We start from the raw sequence: 18,633 nt of genomic DNA, 5'->3' as shown, positions 1-18,633 counted from the left end.
ATCTAATAAACTTTGCAACAAACTTTATTGGCCGTGGGCGACATTTCAATTGAAAACGGCAGAGGCAACAGACAGAGACAGAGAGAGAGAGAGAGGGGGAGAGGCAGACAGACAGACAGTCCAAAGAGCGACTGCAGCTGATGAAGATGAAGATGCTGGGCTGCTGCTGCTGCTGCTGCTGTGATCTGATCTGATCTGGTTGGTCTGGTTAGATCTCTCTCTCTCTCTTTCTCTCTCTCTTTCTATCTGCCTCTCTCTTTCCTTATAGCTCGAGTGACAACGGGCAACGGTGCGTATGTGTGTCAAGCGCATTGGGCAAACACTTGGCGCAGAATTTCTTTCGCAGACAACAGACAGCGCAGACTTTTTAGCATGATTTCATGATTAATGCAAGGCGTATGCTATATACATAATCAGCTGTATAAGAGTATATACTTAAATACATATTGCATATGCTTAGACAGCGCCGCTGGCGTCACAAATCGGGGCCAAGTCTGCGCGTTAAAAACAAAACAGAATCAACTATAAACAACACGCGAAGCCCAGGCAAATGGCCAAAAAAAGAAAAGAATAGAGAGAAGAGAAAACGAGCAAAAAGAAACAAACATGAAATGTGAATGAAAAACAGTTCACTGTACTTTCAAGTAGAGTAAAGTCTGTCCCATGCAAAAAACAATAGGAATTTCAAGTTAGGCTTAGCCAGTGACTGCCTTAGGGAGGATACACTGTAATTGAACTTGAGCGGCCGTAAACTACATTAATCCCACTTGGGGGAGGCTATACTGTAATCTCAATGAGAGGCATGCATTAGGAAGACTTTATATATAAAGCACGGCCACAGTGAGCCCATAAAGCAGTTGCACATTAGAGAGTCTTTACTGTAAGCCCACCATTCGACTGCAACTGCTTAAATATATATTTGTGCGCTGTGCTCTTCCTTCACAATTCCTTTAAATAAGGAAACAACTTAAAGCTAATCAAAATTTTTTTTAATGTGAGATCCAACTTGAATTTGTTTTTATTTGCTATCCCGATTTTCAAATCAAACTCCGATTTATCGACTTACCGTAGGCATGTGTGCAGCTTGCTAGCCTTGGCCACAAAGTCCTCCCATAACGGAGATGTGTTCTGCAATGGGAAGAGAAAAGGCAAGAAATGGATTAGAGAAATATATGATAAAAATGTTGCCAATAGTCTATCAAATTCAATGGAAAAGCGCCTCAAAGGCAAAAGTCTAACCCTTTTGACCCTCCCACTTTCTCACACTATATAAATTGTTAGCCTTAGGGCTTCCTCTATTGATTCTTTTATTGACACATCCTTTTTATAGACAGTTCGGACAAACGACCAAATCCTGACAAAGTGTGGCTACGTGAATAGAAAATGTTATCAGAGGAGTATGTAAAAGGGTTAATACCCTAGCAAACACATAACGTATGAGGAATATATTTAAGTATTTTAATATATATTATAATATATTTCACTTATCAGCTCTTTCTATTAAACTACTAATAAACATATTTGCCCCCAGTCAAAATACCCCTATTAAACCGCTTTTAAAACCCAGAGGATATTTAAGGCTTATATTGGATTGGCCATAACTGTCTTCAATAACTCAATATGTTTTAAGACCCATAAAATTGCTGAAAAATGTAATGCATGTCATCGACTTAAATTTATATAATTTTTATTCAGATAAATTCAATTTATTTGATCATAATTTGTTTACTTAAAGAAAGTTAAAAAAGCCAACAAATATTCGTTGCCCTTAACAAGGCTTTGCATGTCCCTTAATGTAAGGCGTGTTCCTCCTGCTAATTAGCTCAAAGCGAATTTTGGACATGTCAAAAGTTATTCGCAAGCTAAACTTTTGAGCTTGGAGAAAAATTCTGTTAAGGGGGAGGGGATTGAAGTTCACGTTGTTTTGTGCTCCGAGCTCATTAAGGAAGGCAACTTTTGTTGTCTGTGCATTTCATTAAAACTAATGAAAAGTTTGACTAATATGTGCCTGTATACACACATATGTATGTGTATGTACAAATTTAACAACAGTTTAACTCAATGAAAAGGCAGAAATCAACTCAATTGACTGCATTTTGCGCTTTCATCAATCAGCATAAAATTCATATTTAAAGTTTAATTGAATCAAATTTGAGAAGCTCATAAAGTTTACATAGGGAATACCACTAATAGTTGCCTAAATTGTCTTAAATTATGTTGCTATTCCTAGGAAAAAACTGAGTGATATGGATAGGAGCTACAAACGTAGAGTAGCAGTAAAAAAAAAAGTCTTGAAAATTCATGAGAACTCTGAGAACTATAACAAAAGGTTTTTACGGTTTCAGTAATTCGCCAAGGCTTCGCATTACGTACACCTAAAAATGGAATTAATGTTATATCACTTATCTCGTACACGTAATATCTATATTTTGTGATGGTGTAACCATTTAGTCAAGGCTCTTCTATAAATTGTGTCTTTAACCAGGCAGGCAGAGGTGACGACATGGCCAGACAGCAATTAGCACCTGCTCCAACCTTGACTGTGAACCTAATTGATGTGCATTAATCGAAGGGCTGCTGCTGTGGCTGCCCGTGGTGCGCTGTGCCTAATAGAGTTTACCTGCCTCCAGCGCTTTTTTATTTTATGGCCAACTGCAATCAACAGGTAAGCAGAACGAAAGTGTTTTCCAGTCGAAGCCAACGACCAGCGAATTGCAAAGCCAAGCAAACTGCGATTCACAATATGGCTAAGCGAAATGTTGTCTATGCGAAATATGGTCAAAAGCCACACGAGTTTTAGTTCTCGCTGCGGTAGCTGCCGTTTCATGCTCGCTTATATTCTGATTTATGGGTATATTCGGATCTCTTAGTCGCCTCTACAGAGTGTTCACTGTTCAACTACTCAAGCAGTTGATCGATAATCTATTTGATAATCTACCACATAGGGGATATTTATAGTTTTTACAGAGATAGAGCTCTCCCTGCTCTTCAGTTTTATCTTAAACGAAACTAAAATATTTTGAGCGAGTATTATGCAGTTGGTAGTCCAAGTCCCATTGCAATGTTCTCACTGGTTTTCTTGGTTTTTTTTTTTTCTTCCTTTTTATAGTGGTTTCATTGTCAGGCCATAAAAGACAAAACGTCTGCAAATTGTGCAAACACACACAGGGAGGCGCTCATAAAAAGTAGAGTCAAGAGATTTTTCTTTTATATACACATAATTTGAGAATAAACGCAAGTTAAAGAAGCAACAAATGGTCAATATAAAAACAAAAAGTGAAAACTGGTTTCGGCCACGCAACTACAGTAAACACTCACACACACACACACACACACACACACACACACAGACAGAGACGAAAGCCAACTTAAAAAGTCGTTACGCACATTTTTATTGCTCTCGTTTTTGCTGCTTCTGCTCCGAGTTTCAATTACAGCTGCACAAATTGACATTGAATTCGAGCCGCCAGGCCTGAAATTGATGATGAAAGCAATCCCTGGTCAATGGCTCAATTCAATGGTCAGTCAAGTGTTGCAGCAGCAGCCAGAAGCGTTCGGGATTCATTTCTCTCTGTTCAGTTCAGCAAATTTGCCAAACCAAAAAAAATAAAGGGTTAGTAATGCTCTAAAAGGGCATCAACGACCCGGGGTTACCCTGCCATATATATATATATATATACAAGTTTTAAAGCGATTTACTCTATGGCAAGGTAAGCTAATGCAGGAGTAGTCTAAGAACTCAAGAATTGAAAGTCAGCAGCTGAGGCTAAGTTATTCTCACTATATATTATTGACTCATACACCTATTATATCTAAGTCGATATTTGAACACTCTCAAGGTATCTATACAGTCTTTTATACCCCTTACAGCATTCACTGCTGGTGGCATTATTCGCACAGCAATGCAATTTGAAATTCGCTTTCGCATTTCACATTTCGCTTTTTCCTGCAGTCGAAAGCCCAAAAATAAGCACAATAAAAGGTTCGCGCAAATGCCAATCGACAAAATCCATTTACAAAACAACAAAAAATACAAATAAAACAAAAAGAGCAGCGAAGCCAAAATGCAAACAAAAAGCTGCCGCTGCCGCTACAGTTGCGGCAGTGGGGCAAACGGCCCCAGACAGTGGGGCAGGCAGTGGAGCAGACGTTGCATAAAAGAGGTGACGCAGTCGCCGAGTGCATTGAGCCGCATGAAAGAGGCGCAACTGCAGAAATGAACGGAAATCGATTTCGGTTATTTCTGCACAAAGCAAAGCGCATTTCTTTCCCTTCCCTCTCTCTCTCACTCCCTCTCTCTCTATCCCTCGTTATGTGACATTCTGCATAACATGCTTTAATCCAAAAGCAGTTGACATTAAAATACCTTACCATCAACTGGGTAAACAATAAAGTACAGTAAGCAGCTGTTTAGTTAGTCAAAAGAACCTGATTCCAGTCCCCCTTTTATCAATTAGAGCTAAGTTACAAAGAAACTATTTAAAGCTAAAATGATTTATACTAAAAGCTAAAGAATCAAAGACTTTTAACATTAGTAATCTGCATATATGCCCTTACAGAGTATTCCCTTACAGGTAGAGTATTCCCTTATTGTTCAACTGTGTCTTTTGGCTTTGCCGCTGCTACGTCTACTACGTAATAAAGACAGACGCCAAGACTTGTGACTGCTAAAGGTTTTTATAATTCATAACACGACGACAGCGACAACAATCGAAGAAGCAGAAGAAGTTGGCGGCAGATCTTGAGTGGAGACGTTGGAGAAGGAGCTCTGCTTGTCACTCAATGGCCCACCAGCAGACAGAAACAGAGAGTGAGCGAGAGAGCGAAAGAAAAAGAGACAGACAGACAAGACAGACTGTCTGATGCGCCTTATTTGGCAGCCATTCGCTTGATTCGCAGCGATTATTTACTTGACCTACCACAATCGATTGCATGTTGAAGACGTTTCGATTGCCAAAGCTAGGGTATCAAATAATTATACATTGCTGTTGATCGAAAACTAAAGAATAACATAGAGTAACTAAGAGTTGAGAGTATAAACTAAATCGAGTCAGCAAATGAACTGAAAGAACCATATGAACTAGTGCCTAAAATGAACACACATGAATCAGAGGAGTTGCTTTAACATATTCCCAGTTCTAGATTTCTCTGAATTTAATCAAAAGGAAAGTTCTTAAAGTAGAGCTTCATCCCCTTAAAAGCTAATGCCCCAAAAGCCTAATTGCCCTATTCTAACTCCCACACATCATTCATCAATTTAGAATTAGTCAACCTAACCTTAATTATTGCTACCAAAAATCAAGTTCTTCGAATTCCTCAAATCAAAAACGTCGCCCACAATCCTAGCAAATGTAGCAAAACTAAACTATAAAATAAATATTTATAAAATATGCAATTAAAAACACTCTAGCAAAACAAAATCAAAAATAATCTATTAAATAAATAAATAATTTTCAAGTTTTTGTAAACGTTGACAAGGCAACAAAAACAACAACAACAACAACAACAACAGCAGCAGCAGCAATCACAGAGTTTGTAATGCTCGCTCAAAGAAAATACCGAAAAATGTATACAAAGCAGAAGTACTTGACTAGGGTATATCAGGGGAATGGAGTCTGCTAAGCCAGCTGGCTGTATTTACATATTACATTGTCACAAAGCCAATATACTCATTTGTTGATCACCATATGAACGGGCATTCAAAATAAACTCGACAACAACTTGATAAGCCAAACTCTTTGGGCTCAATGCGTGGGCAAAATATCGTTAAAGTTGACGTGACTCGGACTTGTCGGCATTTTATGAATGAAAATTTTGTGCTGTGTGTGTGAGTGTGTGTGAGCGCTGACCGGGGCAAGAGTTTGTGGCACACACGCAAGCCTGTCATTACGAGCATTTTAGCCAAGTTTTTTTGTTACGGCGTTGGCGTTGAGATTTCGGTTTGTGAGCTGCTCCCCACTCTGCCCCCGCCCCTCTTGCCTTTTCGGGCTGCTCAGGGCATTGGTTACGCGCCTTGGAGCCCATGAATGAGCCATTATTAGCAGACAGACGAATGCGTACTTAGAGGCCTAATCTCTTCGACTAAGCAGCGAGTGTGCAACAAATTGTGGCAAGGGTTTCGAATCGAAAGCGTGGCAGCAGCTATTAAAAGACTGGGAAATTAAGCATGTGTGTGTGGTAAGTGTGTGTGTGTGTGTGTGTGTGTTTGGCGAGTGCAAAAGCCAACACTTTCCAGTTTGCCTGCGAGCTGTAGGCAGCAGCAGCAGCAGCAGCAGCTGCTGTGAAATGTGCAGCGAGCAATCTTATGAGCGCTACACTGAGAGAAAAATAAACTACAGTAGAATATATGAAGAAAGTATGTACAGATTCTAGACTGTTTATATTCAGTTAAAAAACATTTATCTAGATTTATTTAATTACTTTATTATTCTGCAATCCTATAGAAATTTCTGGTAAAAAATTTTGTAATAATTTTCTCTCAGTGCATCTATTTAACTGGCAAACGCTGTGCCCACAACAGCAGCCAAAGAGGCGTTGCAACAACAACAACAACAAACACTCAGTGAATGTGCCAAAGGCAGCGGCAAAACTGGAAAAGTTCTCACACACACACACACACACACACACACACACCTACTTATATATATATAGTGTATAAACTCTTGATCTTTCCAATAGCCTACAAAGCAGCAACACATCCTACACGAGTTTAAAACGTTGCTCAGCTGCTTCTCACAGCCGCCATTCATGCAACTAAAAATTTGTTGCTGTTGCTGTTGCTGTTGCAGTTGTTTGATAATTTCTGTGCTTCCCGTTGCGAGCTTGTGAATCTTAAGGTGAGCTAGAGCAGCCAGCAGCCAGCAGCCAGCAGCCAACAGGCAGCAGCCTAGCTGTTTGGCTAGCCAAACGGGTTCAGTTGCTCAGTTCGGTTCGGCTGCCACGTCCTACATAGCGAAATTGTTTTTTGGGTTAGCAACTTTTTTTTTTTAACGCTGTGGCACAATATGCAAAGCGAGTAGCAGGCAACATTTTCTTTATGACTAAAGGCCATCGTGGAGAGTTCTATCGAGACAAAAATTGATTTTCTATATAGGCCGGCGGGAGCCCAAATAATTGAGTCAAGTCGTGCGCTAATAATTTGCACCTTTTTTTTGTGTTTTGTTTCTGATTTAGAAAGTTGCAAAAGAGTGATAAAGCAATGTAAAGAGAAGGGGGCAACGACTGCATAATACTCGCTCAGTATGCAACATATTAAGTATATTCCATTTGGAAGACTTTTGGGAATCAAAATAATGTTTAACGAGGAGCACCTACGAAGTAAAACTTGATGAAATAATATTTAGCCTAGGGGCCTAACCAATATACCCACTGGATTACTAACTGAACGAGCATATAACATTCGGAATGAAAGTGTGTTGCAGGCGGGATGAACGCCTTGGCTGAAGGCCTTTATGCTGCTACTAAATAATAACTTTTATTTTGGCAGAGTTGAAAGTTTTGCTGCGCAATGAATCGACACTTCAAATTGAACGCGCAACCAATTGAAAATCGTGTGGCATATGGCGGAGAATCTAGATAGATGGCTAGATGGATGCCACGATTCGTGTATTCATTCATCAAGTAATTTAATAAGTTGACAGCCGTGCAATTTGCATTTGGCGTTCACTTCAATTACAGAATAAGAAAAACAAAAACAACAAGTAAAACCAAACTGGCGATCGCATTGCCACATGCCACATGCGGGCGGAATACAAGTAGCAGGCACTGTGCTGAGACATGAAATACAAAACTACAAAATGTAACTGCAACGGCGACTGCAACTGCAACTGCAACTGCAGCTTGCAACACAAGCGAAACGCTTGAAGAGCTCTTAGCTCACACATACATACACACACATACTTATGCATATGTATGTAGACACATACAGAACGCTAACAAAGGCCAATCTCGAATGACAGTTGAATGTCTGTTGACATCAGCGCGTGCCGTCGTAGCCACAGAAAATCAAAATCAAATGGGGGGACTTTATACAAAAAGCTATAATATAATACCCTCTATACATTGTGATGACTGCAAGATGGGTATAAGAATGAGAGAAAGGAAAAGAGGGGAATTTAGATAGACAGAGGTAGAGAGACAGAGTCAAAAAGAAAGAGAGGAGAGCTAGAGAGAAGTATAGTAAAAGAGAGATATAGAGTAAGGGAGAGAGAGAGAGAGATCCGCGATCATAAAACCAAGTATAGAAACTGAATAATAAACAGAATACCTTCATCATCATCAAGCAGTTATACATTATAAAGCCAAGAATGCCTGAAAACTTATACAGATATGTATATCGATATATCGTTTGCATTCCTACTTCAGCTACAACACTTTCCTCGTTTATTATAAATCAAATATTACAGAAATTCCGAGGATTCTCACAGCCTCTCACAGTCGCCAATGATCTCCATGCAAATGCTCTCCGGGCGCTTAACGTTCTTCTCATCGTCGAAGGCTTCCAAGGTGACGACAATCTTATAGCGGCCGTGCAGAGTAGTGCCACGGACATTACTCAGCACCATATTTATGTCGAAGGGCGAATGAACTAGCTTCGTCTGCAACAAGTGGGGAGAGAGGAGGATCAGCTAGGGATCTAGGCTTATCCTGATGAGCACTTACTCCCTTATGATTGACACATTTGGATTTCATGGCATCCATGTCTTCAACATAGCGAGTCCAATACTTGAACCAGTACTGATCCTTGTCGTACATCAGAGCGCAAAAGTCCTGCGTGGCAATGCTGAAGACTGTGGGTTGCCAAATGCCTCGATCCAGTTGCATTAGACGTGCTGAAGCCTAATGACTCGATTCAATCATTTAACTTGTAACACTCGATGGCAATCAAATTTACCGTTATACGATCTGTTGGCTCTACATCCCAAACGGTTGTCACATTGCCCTCCACATGTATCTTATCGCCATTCAGTGTGAATGTCAATTCATCCAAATTGAACAGGCCACTCGCACCTTTTGCACCTGGCGGATTTTCCAGGCAGTCGGCGAAGACATCGGGATCATCAATTAGCATCTCGTAATCAACTGCCAGGACCTGGCAAACCATTCGAAGGGTCAGCAACAGCAGCGACGGCAGCAACATTTTAGACAACTTCTGTAACCCTGTTACAGATTCCCAGCTATTTATATAGCCAGCTAATTGGCCATGGCACATTGTAAAGGTAGGCTAATCAATCTTGTCATTTTACATTTTACATTTCACATTACAACTTGTTCTGAATTGTACATAATTTACGATACGATCGACGAGTTGCGAAACACGACAAACAAGTTATAATTCCGATATAGATGAGTCGTTACAGAGGTTATTCACAATTCAACGAGAGGTGGGGAGAGAGATCCTGAGATCCTGAGGTAAGTATGGGCAAAGGTTACTTTTGAAATACTAAGATTGTTTCCAATTAAAGCGAGAGCGAAAAATGATGTATGTATATTCCCATATGAAACAGATCTTAACAATCAACCCTCGTATACATTTAGTTCATATACTTTGACGGATATATCTTAAGCTTTTGGCTGACATTGAATGCTGATTTGTATACATTTGGCAAACGCAGACAAACCCAACACGCAGACAGACAAAGAGAGAGAGAGAGAGAGAGAGAGGGAGGGGAAGAGAGTGAGAGAGTGACAATATTTTATGCATATAATTGCCTGTGTAGACAACAACAATAACGATAACAACAACAATGACGCCAACAACATTGACAACAGCAACAAGCTGGTTGTTGTTGTTGTTGCTGATGCCACACCCACACAAAGCACACGTAATTGACACGAGTCTCGTCTCTCGACTTTATCTTGGATCTAATAGAACATTTTTCTGTTACTCTCGCAATTTCATAAAAACCGTATTATTAATTGCAGCTTGTTCTGTATACCCTGTAAATCTACTATGGAATTGTGGCAATTGGGTATACTAGCTCTTCAATACAATCATATATTTATAGAGGTAGTTAAATTATATTACTGAATGAGAGGCTTGGCTATGATTTATTATATAAGGATAATTATACGTATAAGAGAAGCTTCTCTTCCGATGCACACGAGTAGAGACTGCTTCAGGTGTTGTATAGCTTTTTTGCCAAATTGGAATGCAGAATCGAACAAAGAAGAAACCACAGAGTAACTCCAAGTTTGGCAATCGCAATTGTATAGGGAACAATGGGTATGTGTAGAGTGTGTTTGTCTATAGATTTAGTGCAATTCAATCACGCAACATCATTTCAATATGCACAGCATGTCAAAGTGCCAAGCTAAACGACAGACAGTCTCATCAAAGCAGCAGCAGCAACACATCTACGTCAGCAAGAGCAACAGCAACAGCAACAATTGCCCGCAGTTTGCTTTAAACAATAATGCAAAGTAATTAATATAACGACTTGTCTTCTTCGTTTTCATTGTTTTGCTGAGGCTGAAGAGGAAACACTTTTCGCATGCCTCCGATTACAATCTGCGGGGGATCATTGTCCACATCCGAGCAACAGAGAAAGAGACAGAGACAGAGGGAGATAGAGAGATTATGACTGGGTGAGAGCGAGAGAGGCTATTTCTTACACAGTTTTCACATACTTTTCCACCAAGTGCTAAACGAAACAAAAGATCTTTCACTTTGGGCGAGAGACAAAGATTGCAGTTGTAATAGAAACTGTTTAGGGTTATTAAACTTAATTTTGAGTTAAGAGCTAAGCCATTTGTTTACTTTAGTTTACACAGGTATGCCGGTATGGTCGACTATATATACAACAATTGATACTTACAAATAAACTCTTTTTGCAATGTGTGAGCTAGAAGATAAGCTATTGCAACACTATAAAGCTGTTTCTCAGAACTAAAATGTTTCTGATTCATTGAAATTATTTGTAACTAAGTTGCACTCACTTACTATTACTAATCAGCAATAAAACTAGGTAAAAGAAGAAGAGAAACCGACTGTTGTTGCTCTATAACCACTTCAAAATTGTAAGCAAACTTGAAAAGAGCAGTTAAATAACATTCTGTTGTTCTCTCTGCATTCTGCTGTGACAATAGTTTAAAATATTTTTCTATAATTCAACTAATATAAGCATATACTTTATATTCCTTCCAGTACATCAATTGTACATCGTTACCCTAGTCAATGCCACTCTGGCTCTATTCATCATCGCCTTCATAGCCTTGTGCCAGTTTGCTAGTTTCTCAGTTCGCCAGGCTTTGCTGCACATCCTGTGCACTCTCTTTGAGTGTGGGCCAACAAAAGCCAAGCGACAAGCGACATTTAATAAAAAGCAACAAACTAGAAAGCTAAAGAAAAAACTTCAATACAAATGCAAACTGCACTGTGCCTTTTCCACAAGTTGAGCAGCGGCCTTGAATGCGGCTTTTATCCATTTTCAAGCAATCAGAGAAGAAATAAAATAAAACGAGATGTTGTCATCGACTATTGCGTCAGCGCTGTGATTATAATTGTCGCCGCTGTTGTTGTTGCCGATGTTGCTGCTGCTGCCACTGTTCAGGTTGAGCGCTATAAATAACAGCTTATTAGCTATAGTCCCACTTAAATGTGCGTCTATTTCTAGACAACTCCCGCACAGGCAAAACAACAGAATGCTCAAATTTAACACGCACAAAAAAAAAAAAAAAAAATAAAATAAAAATAAAAATAAAAAAAATAATTAAATACAAAAAATTATTCGCCCAACGTGGGGCTCGAACCCACGACCCTGAGATTAAGAGTCTCATGCTCTACCGACTGAGCTAGCCGGGCCATGATAACGCAACGCGTCAAAATGCCAACAGGCAAAGCGCGAGAGCAATGCAAGAATGGAGGAATAAACAAATTTGCGAGGTTTGCGTGAGAAAATGTCGAACTGAAGCTGGCAGATATTAAAAAAAAAAAAAAGGAAACTTAACTTTAATGCAATGCAAAACGAGCAACGAGGGTGACTCAATAACATTAAAATAAATATTAATAATTGTAAAATTCATTTTATTTATGACTTATGAGCACAATCTACTACAATCTCCCTCATATACATACACATCAATATTCAACAATTTGTGTCATAAAAGCCTCCATTCAACAAGTGACACGCACCTACGACCTTGAGATCAAGACTCTTTGGCCCTAACTTAGCTGAAAAATGCATTGATTATTAACACAAAGCCTAAGCCAATGTGGAATGTTTTCCAAATGAGCTTGATTAGTAAACAAATGAATTGAGCGTGAAACCAATTTTCGGCATTTGCATAAAAATTATATCAATTTCTACACAAAAGTTGCTCAAATGTAAATACGAGTGTTGATATGAGCTACCTTAGCTATGCCTAGCCTTGCAGCGTAAAACCAAATCTATGTTTTATTATACCTCAAATCATGTTTTTACATTGTAATTGAATATGCATGCATGAAAACAATTCAAGCTACAAGAGAATACTATTAGAGACTGGCTCCTTGTGGGAGTGGGAGGAGTTCCTAATGGATAGGACGCATCATTACAGAGTCGATGGGCGATGGCGAAGCTATTTAAAAGCCGACGTGTCACATGCTGAAGCACCAGTGCAATATGGCAAGGCACACCGAGGACTCGCAGCAACAGCAGGACATAAGGCAGAAGGAGAAACAGGAGCAGGATGAGGCGATTGATTGGTGGATGGAAGTGTGCAAGGAATCGGCCATACATGGAATGCCATATCTCGCCCGCAAGGATCTCCACTTCCTCGAGCGCCTCTTCTGGCTGGTCATGATCATAGCATCCACCTACTATGCGGTCAACAGCTGCATCGCCCAATGGCAGCGATACAAGGATAATCCCATCATCTACGAATATGAGTATATGTTTGCCTTGCGCTCGTTTCCCTACGCAGGCGCCACAGTCTGTACGCACTATTATCAGCTGCCCTCCAGTATAACCCACAAATTGGTCATTGAGTAAGTATGCAGAGTCCAGGCAGACGACGGCGAGCACTAATATCGTATTTGACAGCATTTGGGAGAGCGACTCGTCTGAGATCAGTGAAACCGGGATTGACGACGAAAGCATGCAATATTACGTCAAATTTTTGGATGTCTTGCATCGCCTGCAATACGACAACTTGGAGACATTGATACCCTATGAAAATGATACGACTCTGCAGAACTTGCCCTATGCCCGGATTTCGAGGAAACTGTTGAAGAACACCTTACCCAAGCAGCGGGAGGTGCCCGAACTGGTGCCCAGCCTAACCGAAATGGGCCTCTGCCTGACGACGAGCCAGCTGGCCAGCTTTGGCTTTACCCTTAAGAAACACTTAGAGCAAGTATAATGTATACTAATAAGGAGATATATCCTTCATCTATATTATTCATTCATCAGACAAAATCTCACAGTGCCCGTGCGTATGTGCACCTACTTTGACAATTGTCGCACGCAAATCAAGCCAGCTGTGTCCGGAACTTGGGTAACTCTGGTAAGTAGCTTCCTCAGATCGTATAAATAATATCTCATATATGTATTGCATTTGTCCACTGACTCAGTTTATTCACGATGTCTACGAGTTTTTGATGCCAAACGATCGTCGCACGGTGAGCATCAACATGGACACCAAAAACTCTTACGAGATTACGCTGATCCTCAACTCCTTTTCGGCCGAGACGGATGTGCGGAATGTGCCCATCGCCTATCGCAAGTGCCGATATATCGACGAAAACAATCTCAAGTACTACGCAGTAGGTATTGTGCGTATGTTCATCCAATAAATTTCTGATCCTATTGCAATTTGCAGCCCTATCATCCCAGTTTGTGCCGCATGGAGTGTCGCATCGATCGAGCCCTGGATCTGTGCGACTGCAAACCCTTTTTCTATGTGGAAGGTCCCAAGGATCGCGTTTGCACTATAAAGCAAATGGTGTGCCTGGCGCGTAAGAGGTGGCTGGAGCAGCCCTGCGATTGCATGCCCCTCTGCAAGGAGGTCAGCTTTACTGTTACCGAGAAAAAGGAAATAGTAAGTTCACAACTTTCATATAGTCCCCTCTTATTCTTATTTCATTATTCCGAAGAATGGCGTTAGTGGCTTTGAGGGCACTATTGTCCTCACTCAACAACTCCCAAAGATGGGCATCAAGCGTCGCGTTGTGTTCAGCATGGATCAGCTGCTCATGTCGATTGGAGGTGCCATAGGCCTCTTTCTAGGTGCCAGCTTTATGACTATATACGGCTTGAGCTACCTACTCATGTATTATCTGGTTGTCAAATGCAAATATCGACCGAAGCTCAAGCGGGATCAGAATACGTCCATCAAAATTGCCTAGCGATGCGAATGTACAAATAAATTACAAATCTCTTAAAGCTTCCTTCCCGAACTATTACAGGCAACTACAGGCTGTCTTTTATACCTTTAGGGCTTGCGGGTTTTCTTCCATTTTCATAAAAGAGAAAACCTGTTTTCAATCAAAGCCTCCTCAGCATTAACTGCAGTGAGATATTGTTGAGTGGTTGCTTATGCATTGGCTAATTAATGAGCAAATGAATTAAGTGTGAATCAACTTTGAATATTTGCATATGAAATTATTTAATTAATTACAAGCATTTGAATGCAAACGATGCTCAGATGTAAAAACAAGTGTTAATATGACCTGAAAGCTGAACAAATTTTGATTTTCTTTGAAAATATATTTAAATATGAAACTGAATGAGGCTTAATACAAATAACATTTTAATATGGTTCACATTTCCCTCACAATCTAATTGAATATGCATGCAGCAAAGTCATTAACGCTACAACAGAATACCATTAAGGAGGCACCGCTTGTTGTGGGCGGAGTCCCTTGTTTGTACAGCGCATCATTTCTCTAGGACTCGACAGCAGAGCTAGTTAAAATGGAGTGCCCCATGCAGGGACACTCAGTGCATCATGGCAAGTCAGAGCGAAAACAATAACGACGAGGACCAAGAGGAGGAGCAGGAGCAGGAGCAGAAAGAGGCTGAAGCAATGGATTTCTGGAGGGAAGTGTGCAAGGAATCGGCCATACATGGCATGCCATATCTGGCCCGCAAGGATCTCCACTTTCTCGAGCGCATCTTCTGGCTGGCCATAATCATAGCATCCACCTACTATGCGGTTAACAGCTGCCTGTCGCAGTGGCTTCGCTATCAGAATAATCCCATTATCTACGAATACGAATATCTATTTGCGCTGCGCTCGTTTCCCATTCTGGGGATCACTCTCTGCACGCAGTACACCCAACTGCCTTCCCACTTAACGTATAAGCTGATTAACGAGTGAGTAAGATCTGAGTCAAGCCACGCGATGTGATCTGGTATCATAATTGACAGTATCTGGGAGAACGACTATGCTGAGCTCATTGAAGCGAGTATCCCCACCGAAAAGCTGAACTATTACACTAAATTTTTGCATGTCCTGAATCGATTGCAATACGACAACTTGGAAACGTTGATGCCCTATGAGAATGACACGACTATGCAGATTTTGCCTTTTGCTCGGATGTTAAGGAAACTGTTGATATACACAATACCGAAGCAGCCAGAAGTTCCCGAGTTTGTGTCCACCCTAACCGAAATGGGCCTCTGCCTGACAACGAGCCAGCTGGCGAGGTTTGGATTTCCCACAGAGAGACAAGCTAAGTAACTATGAATAGCCTACACTCTATCCATCTTTGATCCACCATACCGTCCATTGATTAGGCAAAACCTCATAGTGCCCAAGCGAATGTGCACCTACTTTGGCAGCTGTCGCACCCTTATTGAGGCACCTATGCCTGGCACTACGGTCACTCTGGTAAGTAGAGTCCTCAGCGTGTAAACATTGCTCTCATTAGGTGTATTTATTCACTTAGTTTGTTCACGATGTGAATGAGTTTCTGATGCCGCATGATCGTCGCACCGTATCCCTCGACATGGGTAACAAGAGCACCTACCACGTACAGTTCATGCTCAACTCCATATCCGCGGAGACCGAGGTGCGCAATGTGCCCATCGCCTATCGCAAGTGCCGATACATCGATGAGAACAATCTCAAGTACTATGCCGTAGGTGTCGTTCATATCTATTCCGCAGTTTCCTCTCCTGCTTTATAGGAGTATTCCTACTGCACATTACAGCCCTATCATCCCAGCCTTTGTCGCATGGAGTGTCGCATCAACCGAGCCCTGGCTCTCTGCAATTGCAAGCCCTTTTTCTATGTGGAGGGACCCAAGGATCGCATTTGCACTATAAAGCAAATGGTGTGCCTGGCGCGTAAGAGGTGGCTGGAGCAGCCCTGCGATTGCATGCCCCTCTGCAAGGAGATCAGCTTTACTGTCACCGAGAAAGTTTACTCAGTAAGTTTCCCCTCTTATGGTTCAGAGTCCCCACTTTCGTCTCACTTATCAACAGAATGGCGGTGGTGCAGAGAACTCACAGAACTTTGACCGCAAGTTCATCTTGAATCAAGAGCTCCCCAAGATGGGCATCAAGCGTCGCGTTGTCTTCAGCATGGATCAGCTGATCGTGTCATTCGGAGGTGCCATAGGCCTCTTTCTAGGCGCCAGCTTCATGACCATATATGGCTTGAGCTATCTACTGATGTACTATCTGGTTGTCAAATGCAAATATCGACCAAAGCTCAAGCGGAATCAGAATACCTCTATTAAAATTGCCTAGACACGGAGTTGGAGTTTGTTCAAACGCTTAAATTTGCACAATTTTCCTGTATTAAAGTAAAAGCACAATTTTCTCGTTTTACCGCTTGCTACGCACGCATTAACGGGCCTAATGCGCATATGCGAGTTAAAGACAATAATAAAATATCTGAAGACGCACTCGACAGCAATTGCCTTGCCCAAAAGGCCTGAGTGGGGCAGCAAGAAAGGGAAGTCGGAAAAGTGCCAACGGGGCACAGAAAGCGAATTTCACTTTTGTGACAATGACAACACATATAATAATATGATGGACTAGCAAATACGCATGATATCAAAGTGGAGACCCATATTGAAGCAACTAGCAAAACTAAGAAATCTCTGACTAATTTCAAAAGTTATTATGCCTAATTGAGTGGAGTATGAATGAAAATGAGTGAAGGAAGATTACGAATAGAATAATATGCAGTCCGATAGATCGATAGATTATTATCTTCATATCTCTCATATCTCTCATATAGTAAATGCAATCCAGGTTTCTCAAGCACATCTGTCTCTCATTTGGCCAGCTTGTCATATCCCCTACTTTTACATTGCTTGGCTACAGGGTATTATTATTATTATCTCTCTTATTGTAAATGCAAGCCAGGTTTCTCAAGCACATCTGTCTCTCATTTCGCCAGCTTGTCATATCCTATAGCTTTACCTTGCTTGGCTACAGGGTATTATTATTATAGCCACCATCCGTCTGACAATGCACACTTAGCGCGTCTCTCCTGTTACACATTTCAGCGAGTCCCATCCAAACGCGACAATCTGACAAACTGCCTAGCTGAGAGTTAGATTGAGAGACTGGCTGAATGACAGACTCACGAATTTGCAGTTAGCAGACGAGTCGCTTGGCAGTCAGCCGAGCGCGACGAGTGAAGAAGTTGAACAACCTCTAAAAACAAAAGCGCCAATTGCTTAAAAATTAACTAAGAAAAACCAACATAAAAATAAAAGCCAGATTAAGCAACAATTACAATGTGGCAGCAGCTCTGAAAAACTTTCGTACTGCACTCTAATTGAAATTAGCCGCATTTAATTGCAACCAGTTGAGAGTTCCGTTAGCAGAGCATTTAGAATTATATATTAAGTGTTATACATATATATTCACGTATTTGTATTTATTTAGTATTCGCATTTCCATCCACCTTGGCCCGCATCTTGGGAGCAGGGGCATACAATTTGTTTCGGTCTGCTGGCATTTAAGATCTAAGCTAAATATACGCAAACATCTATCTATCAGAGGAGATGGACAGAAAGAGAGAGGAAGCGCGAGAGCGAGACTTAACTATGGCAAACGCAGCCAAGCAATTAAAACACATACCAAAAAAATAAAATAAAAACAAATTTTAGTTGCACGGAAATTGGAATTGAAGCCAAGTCTGTTTAAGCAGCAACAGCTGACATTTGCATTTTGGCCAGGTCGAAAGACTAGACAACAATGAAAGGTAAAGGCCGGGAGCATAAGCTGACTTGCTCGACTTGCCAAATACCATGGAATATATGACAGATACTCAAGATTTACACATGAAAACTTCACTAGGCATATCTCTGTATACCCTATAATTGTTTGGTTATGACAATCGGCTGATTAGCTAGCCAGCCAATTAGCTATCGAGGCATAAACCTTATTCATTAGACAGAGCTACTCCCACGTGGCCAATACACCCCATAGCTACTAATTAGCCCGGGGTATATTGCCAGCCAGACGCTTTGGCCTAACTAAGCAAGCGCCGCAGTTGCGGCAGTAACTAAACCAAATGATGATGCTGCTGCACATGCTTCAAGGCATGTTTCTGCTCTAATTCGCACACAGGCCAAGCAACAGCAACAGCAACAGCAACTACAAGCCAACAGCTATAGCTGGAAAATAGCTAACAGCTATGAGGTACAACGAACTGCTGCACAATTGCGTGGCCACCAAAAAAAAGTAA

General features: G+C 41.0%; 5 protein-coding genes, 1 long non-coding RNA gene and 1 other non-coding gene across 31 annotated transcripts in view; 3 read left to right on the top strand and 4 right to left on the bottom strand.

Annotated features, from left to right (window-relative positions):
- Positions 1–18,633, bottom strand: part of mim (missing-in-metastasis) — a 48,811-nt gene that overhangs the window by 15,890 nt on the left and 14,288 nt on the right. For all 25 annotated transcript variants that reach the window (XM_018104069.3, XM_089261350.1, XM_089261353.1 and 22 more), the window contains exon 3: positions 1,067–1,128. In XM_018104069.3, coding sequence (XP_017959558.1) covers positions 1,067–1,128 — 62 coding nt within the window. The remainder of the gene's footprint in view (positions 1–1,066; positions 1,129–18,633) is intronic.
- On the bottom strand, positions 8,268–9,182 carry CheB42b (Chemosensory protein B 42b). Its single transcript, XM_018104139.3, has 3 exons — positions 8,894–9,182; positions 8,662–8,838; positions 8,268–8,597 (listed from the first exon to the last, which is right to left on the bottom strand). The coding sequence occupies exons 1-3, from the start codon at positions 9,137–9,139 to the stop codon at positions 8,421–8,423; spliced, it is 600 nt and encodes a 199-aa protein (XP_017959628.2). The 5' UTR covers positions 9,140–9,182; the 3' UTR covers positions 8,268–8,420.
- Positions 11,731–11,803, bottom strand: TRNAK-CUU (transfer RNA lysine (anticodon CUU)). The gene has a single exon. It is a non-coding gene; the product is annotated as a tRNA-Lys (tRNA).
- Positions 12,212–13,341, top strand: LOC108653541 (uncharacterized). The gene is made up of 2 exons (XM_018104137.3): positions 12,212–12,967; positions 13,023–13,341. The coding sequence occupies exons 1-2, from the start codon at positions 12,582–12,584 to the stop codon at positions 13,339–13,341; spliced, it is 705 nt and encodes a 234-aa protein (XP_017959626.1). The 5' UTR covers positions 12,212–12,581.
- LOC108653542 (sodium channel protein Nach-like) lies at positions 13,406–14,398 on the top strand. The gene is made up of 4 exons (XM_030383127.2): positions 13,406–13,485; positions 13,553–13,744; positions 13,801–14,019; positions 14,075–14,398. The coding sequence occupies exons 1-4, from the start codon at positions 13,417–13,419 to the stop codon at positions 14,324–14,326; spliced, it is 732 nt and encodes a 243-aa protein (XP_030238987.1). The 5' UTR covers positions 13,406–13,416; the 3' UTR covers positions 14,327–14,398.
- On the bottom strand, positions 13,527–14,644 carry LOC149090935 (uncharacterized). The gene is made up of 2 exons (XR_016197136.1): positions 14,411–14,644; positions 13,527–14,322 (listed from the first exon to the last, which is right to left on the bottom strand). It is a non-coding gene; the product is annotated as an uncharacterized LOC149090935 (long non-coding RNA).
- Positions 14,696–16,975, top strand: ppk25 (pickpocket 25). The gene is made up of 6 exons (XM_018104144.3): positions 14,696–15,296; positions 15,351–15,659; positions 15,720–15,813; positions 15,872–16,063; positions 16,136–16,354; positions 16,410–16,975. The coding sequence occupies exons 1-6, from the start codon at positions 14,929–14,931 to the stop codon at positions 16,674–16,676; spliced, it is 1,449 nt and encodes a 482-aa protein (XP_017959633.2). The 5' UTR covers positions 14,696–14,928; the 3' UTR covers positions 16,677–16,975.

Source organism: Drosophila navojoa, chromosome 5, assembly GCF_054131105.1.
Source record: "Drosophila navojoa isolate 15081-1374.11 chromosome 5, UAZ_NAV_1.0, whole genome shotgun sequence".
NCBI classification, from domain to species: Eukaryota; Metazoa; Arthropoda; class Insecta; order Diptera; family Drosophilidae; genus Drosophila; species Drosophila navojoa.
The sequence above is the reverse complement of the archived record's forward strand: the minus strand, read 5'-3'. Positions and strand labels throughout refer to the sequence as shown.

Bases quoted from the DNA above. Each gene is read 5' to 3' on its own strand.
- ppk25 (XM_018104144.3), top strand. From the start codon at position 14,929: ATGGCAAGTCAGAGCGAAAACAATAACGACGAGGACCAAGAGGAGGAG. The intron at 15,297-15,350 runs GTGAGTAAGATC...CATAATTGACAG, and splicing joins ACGTATAAGCTGATTAACGA to TATCTGGGAGAACGACTATG. The intron at 16,064-16,135 runs GTAGGTGTCGTT...TGCACATTACAG, and splicing joins ACAATCTCAAGTACTATGCC to CCCTATCATCCCAGCCTTTG.
- CheB42b (XM_018104139.3), bottom strand. From the start codon at position 9,139: ATGTTGCTGCCGTCGCTGCTGTTGCTGACCCTTCGAATGGTTTGCCAG. The intron at 8,839-8,893 runs GTAAATTTGATT...TCGAGTCATTAG, and splicing joins AGCCAACAGATCGTATAACG to GCTTCAGCACGTCTAATGCA. The intron at 8,598-8,661 runs GTAAGTGCTCAT...CACTTGTTGCAG, and splicing joins AATGTGTCAATCATAAGGGA to ACGAAGCTAGTTCATTCGCC.
- LOC108653542 (XM_030383127.2), top strand. From the start codon at position 13,417: ATGTGCACCTACTTTGACAATTGTCGCACGCAAATCAAGCCAGCTGTG. The intron at 13,486-13,552 runs GTAAGTAGCTTC...CCACTGACTCAG, and splicing joins CCGGAACTTGGGTAACTCTG to TTTATTCACGATGTCTACGA. The intron at 13,745-13,800 runs GTAGGTATTGTG...TGCAATTTGCAG, and splicing joins ACAATCTCAAGTACTACGCA to CCCTATCATCCCAGTTTGTG.
- LOC108653541 (XM_018104137.3), top strand. From the start codon at position 12,582: ATGCTGAAGCACCAGTGCAATATGGCAAGGCACACCGAGGACTCGCAG. The intron at 12,968-13,022 runs GTAAGTATGCAG...CGTATTTGACAG, and splicing joins ACCCACAAATTGGTCATTGA to CATTTGGGAGAGCGACTCGT.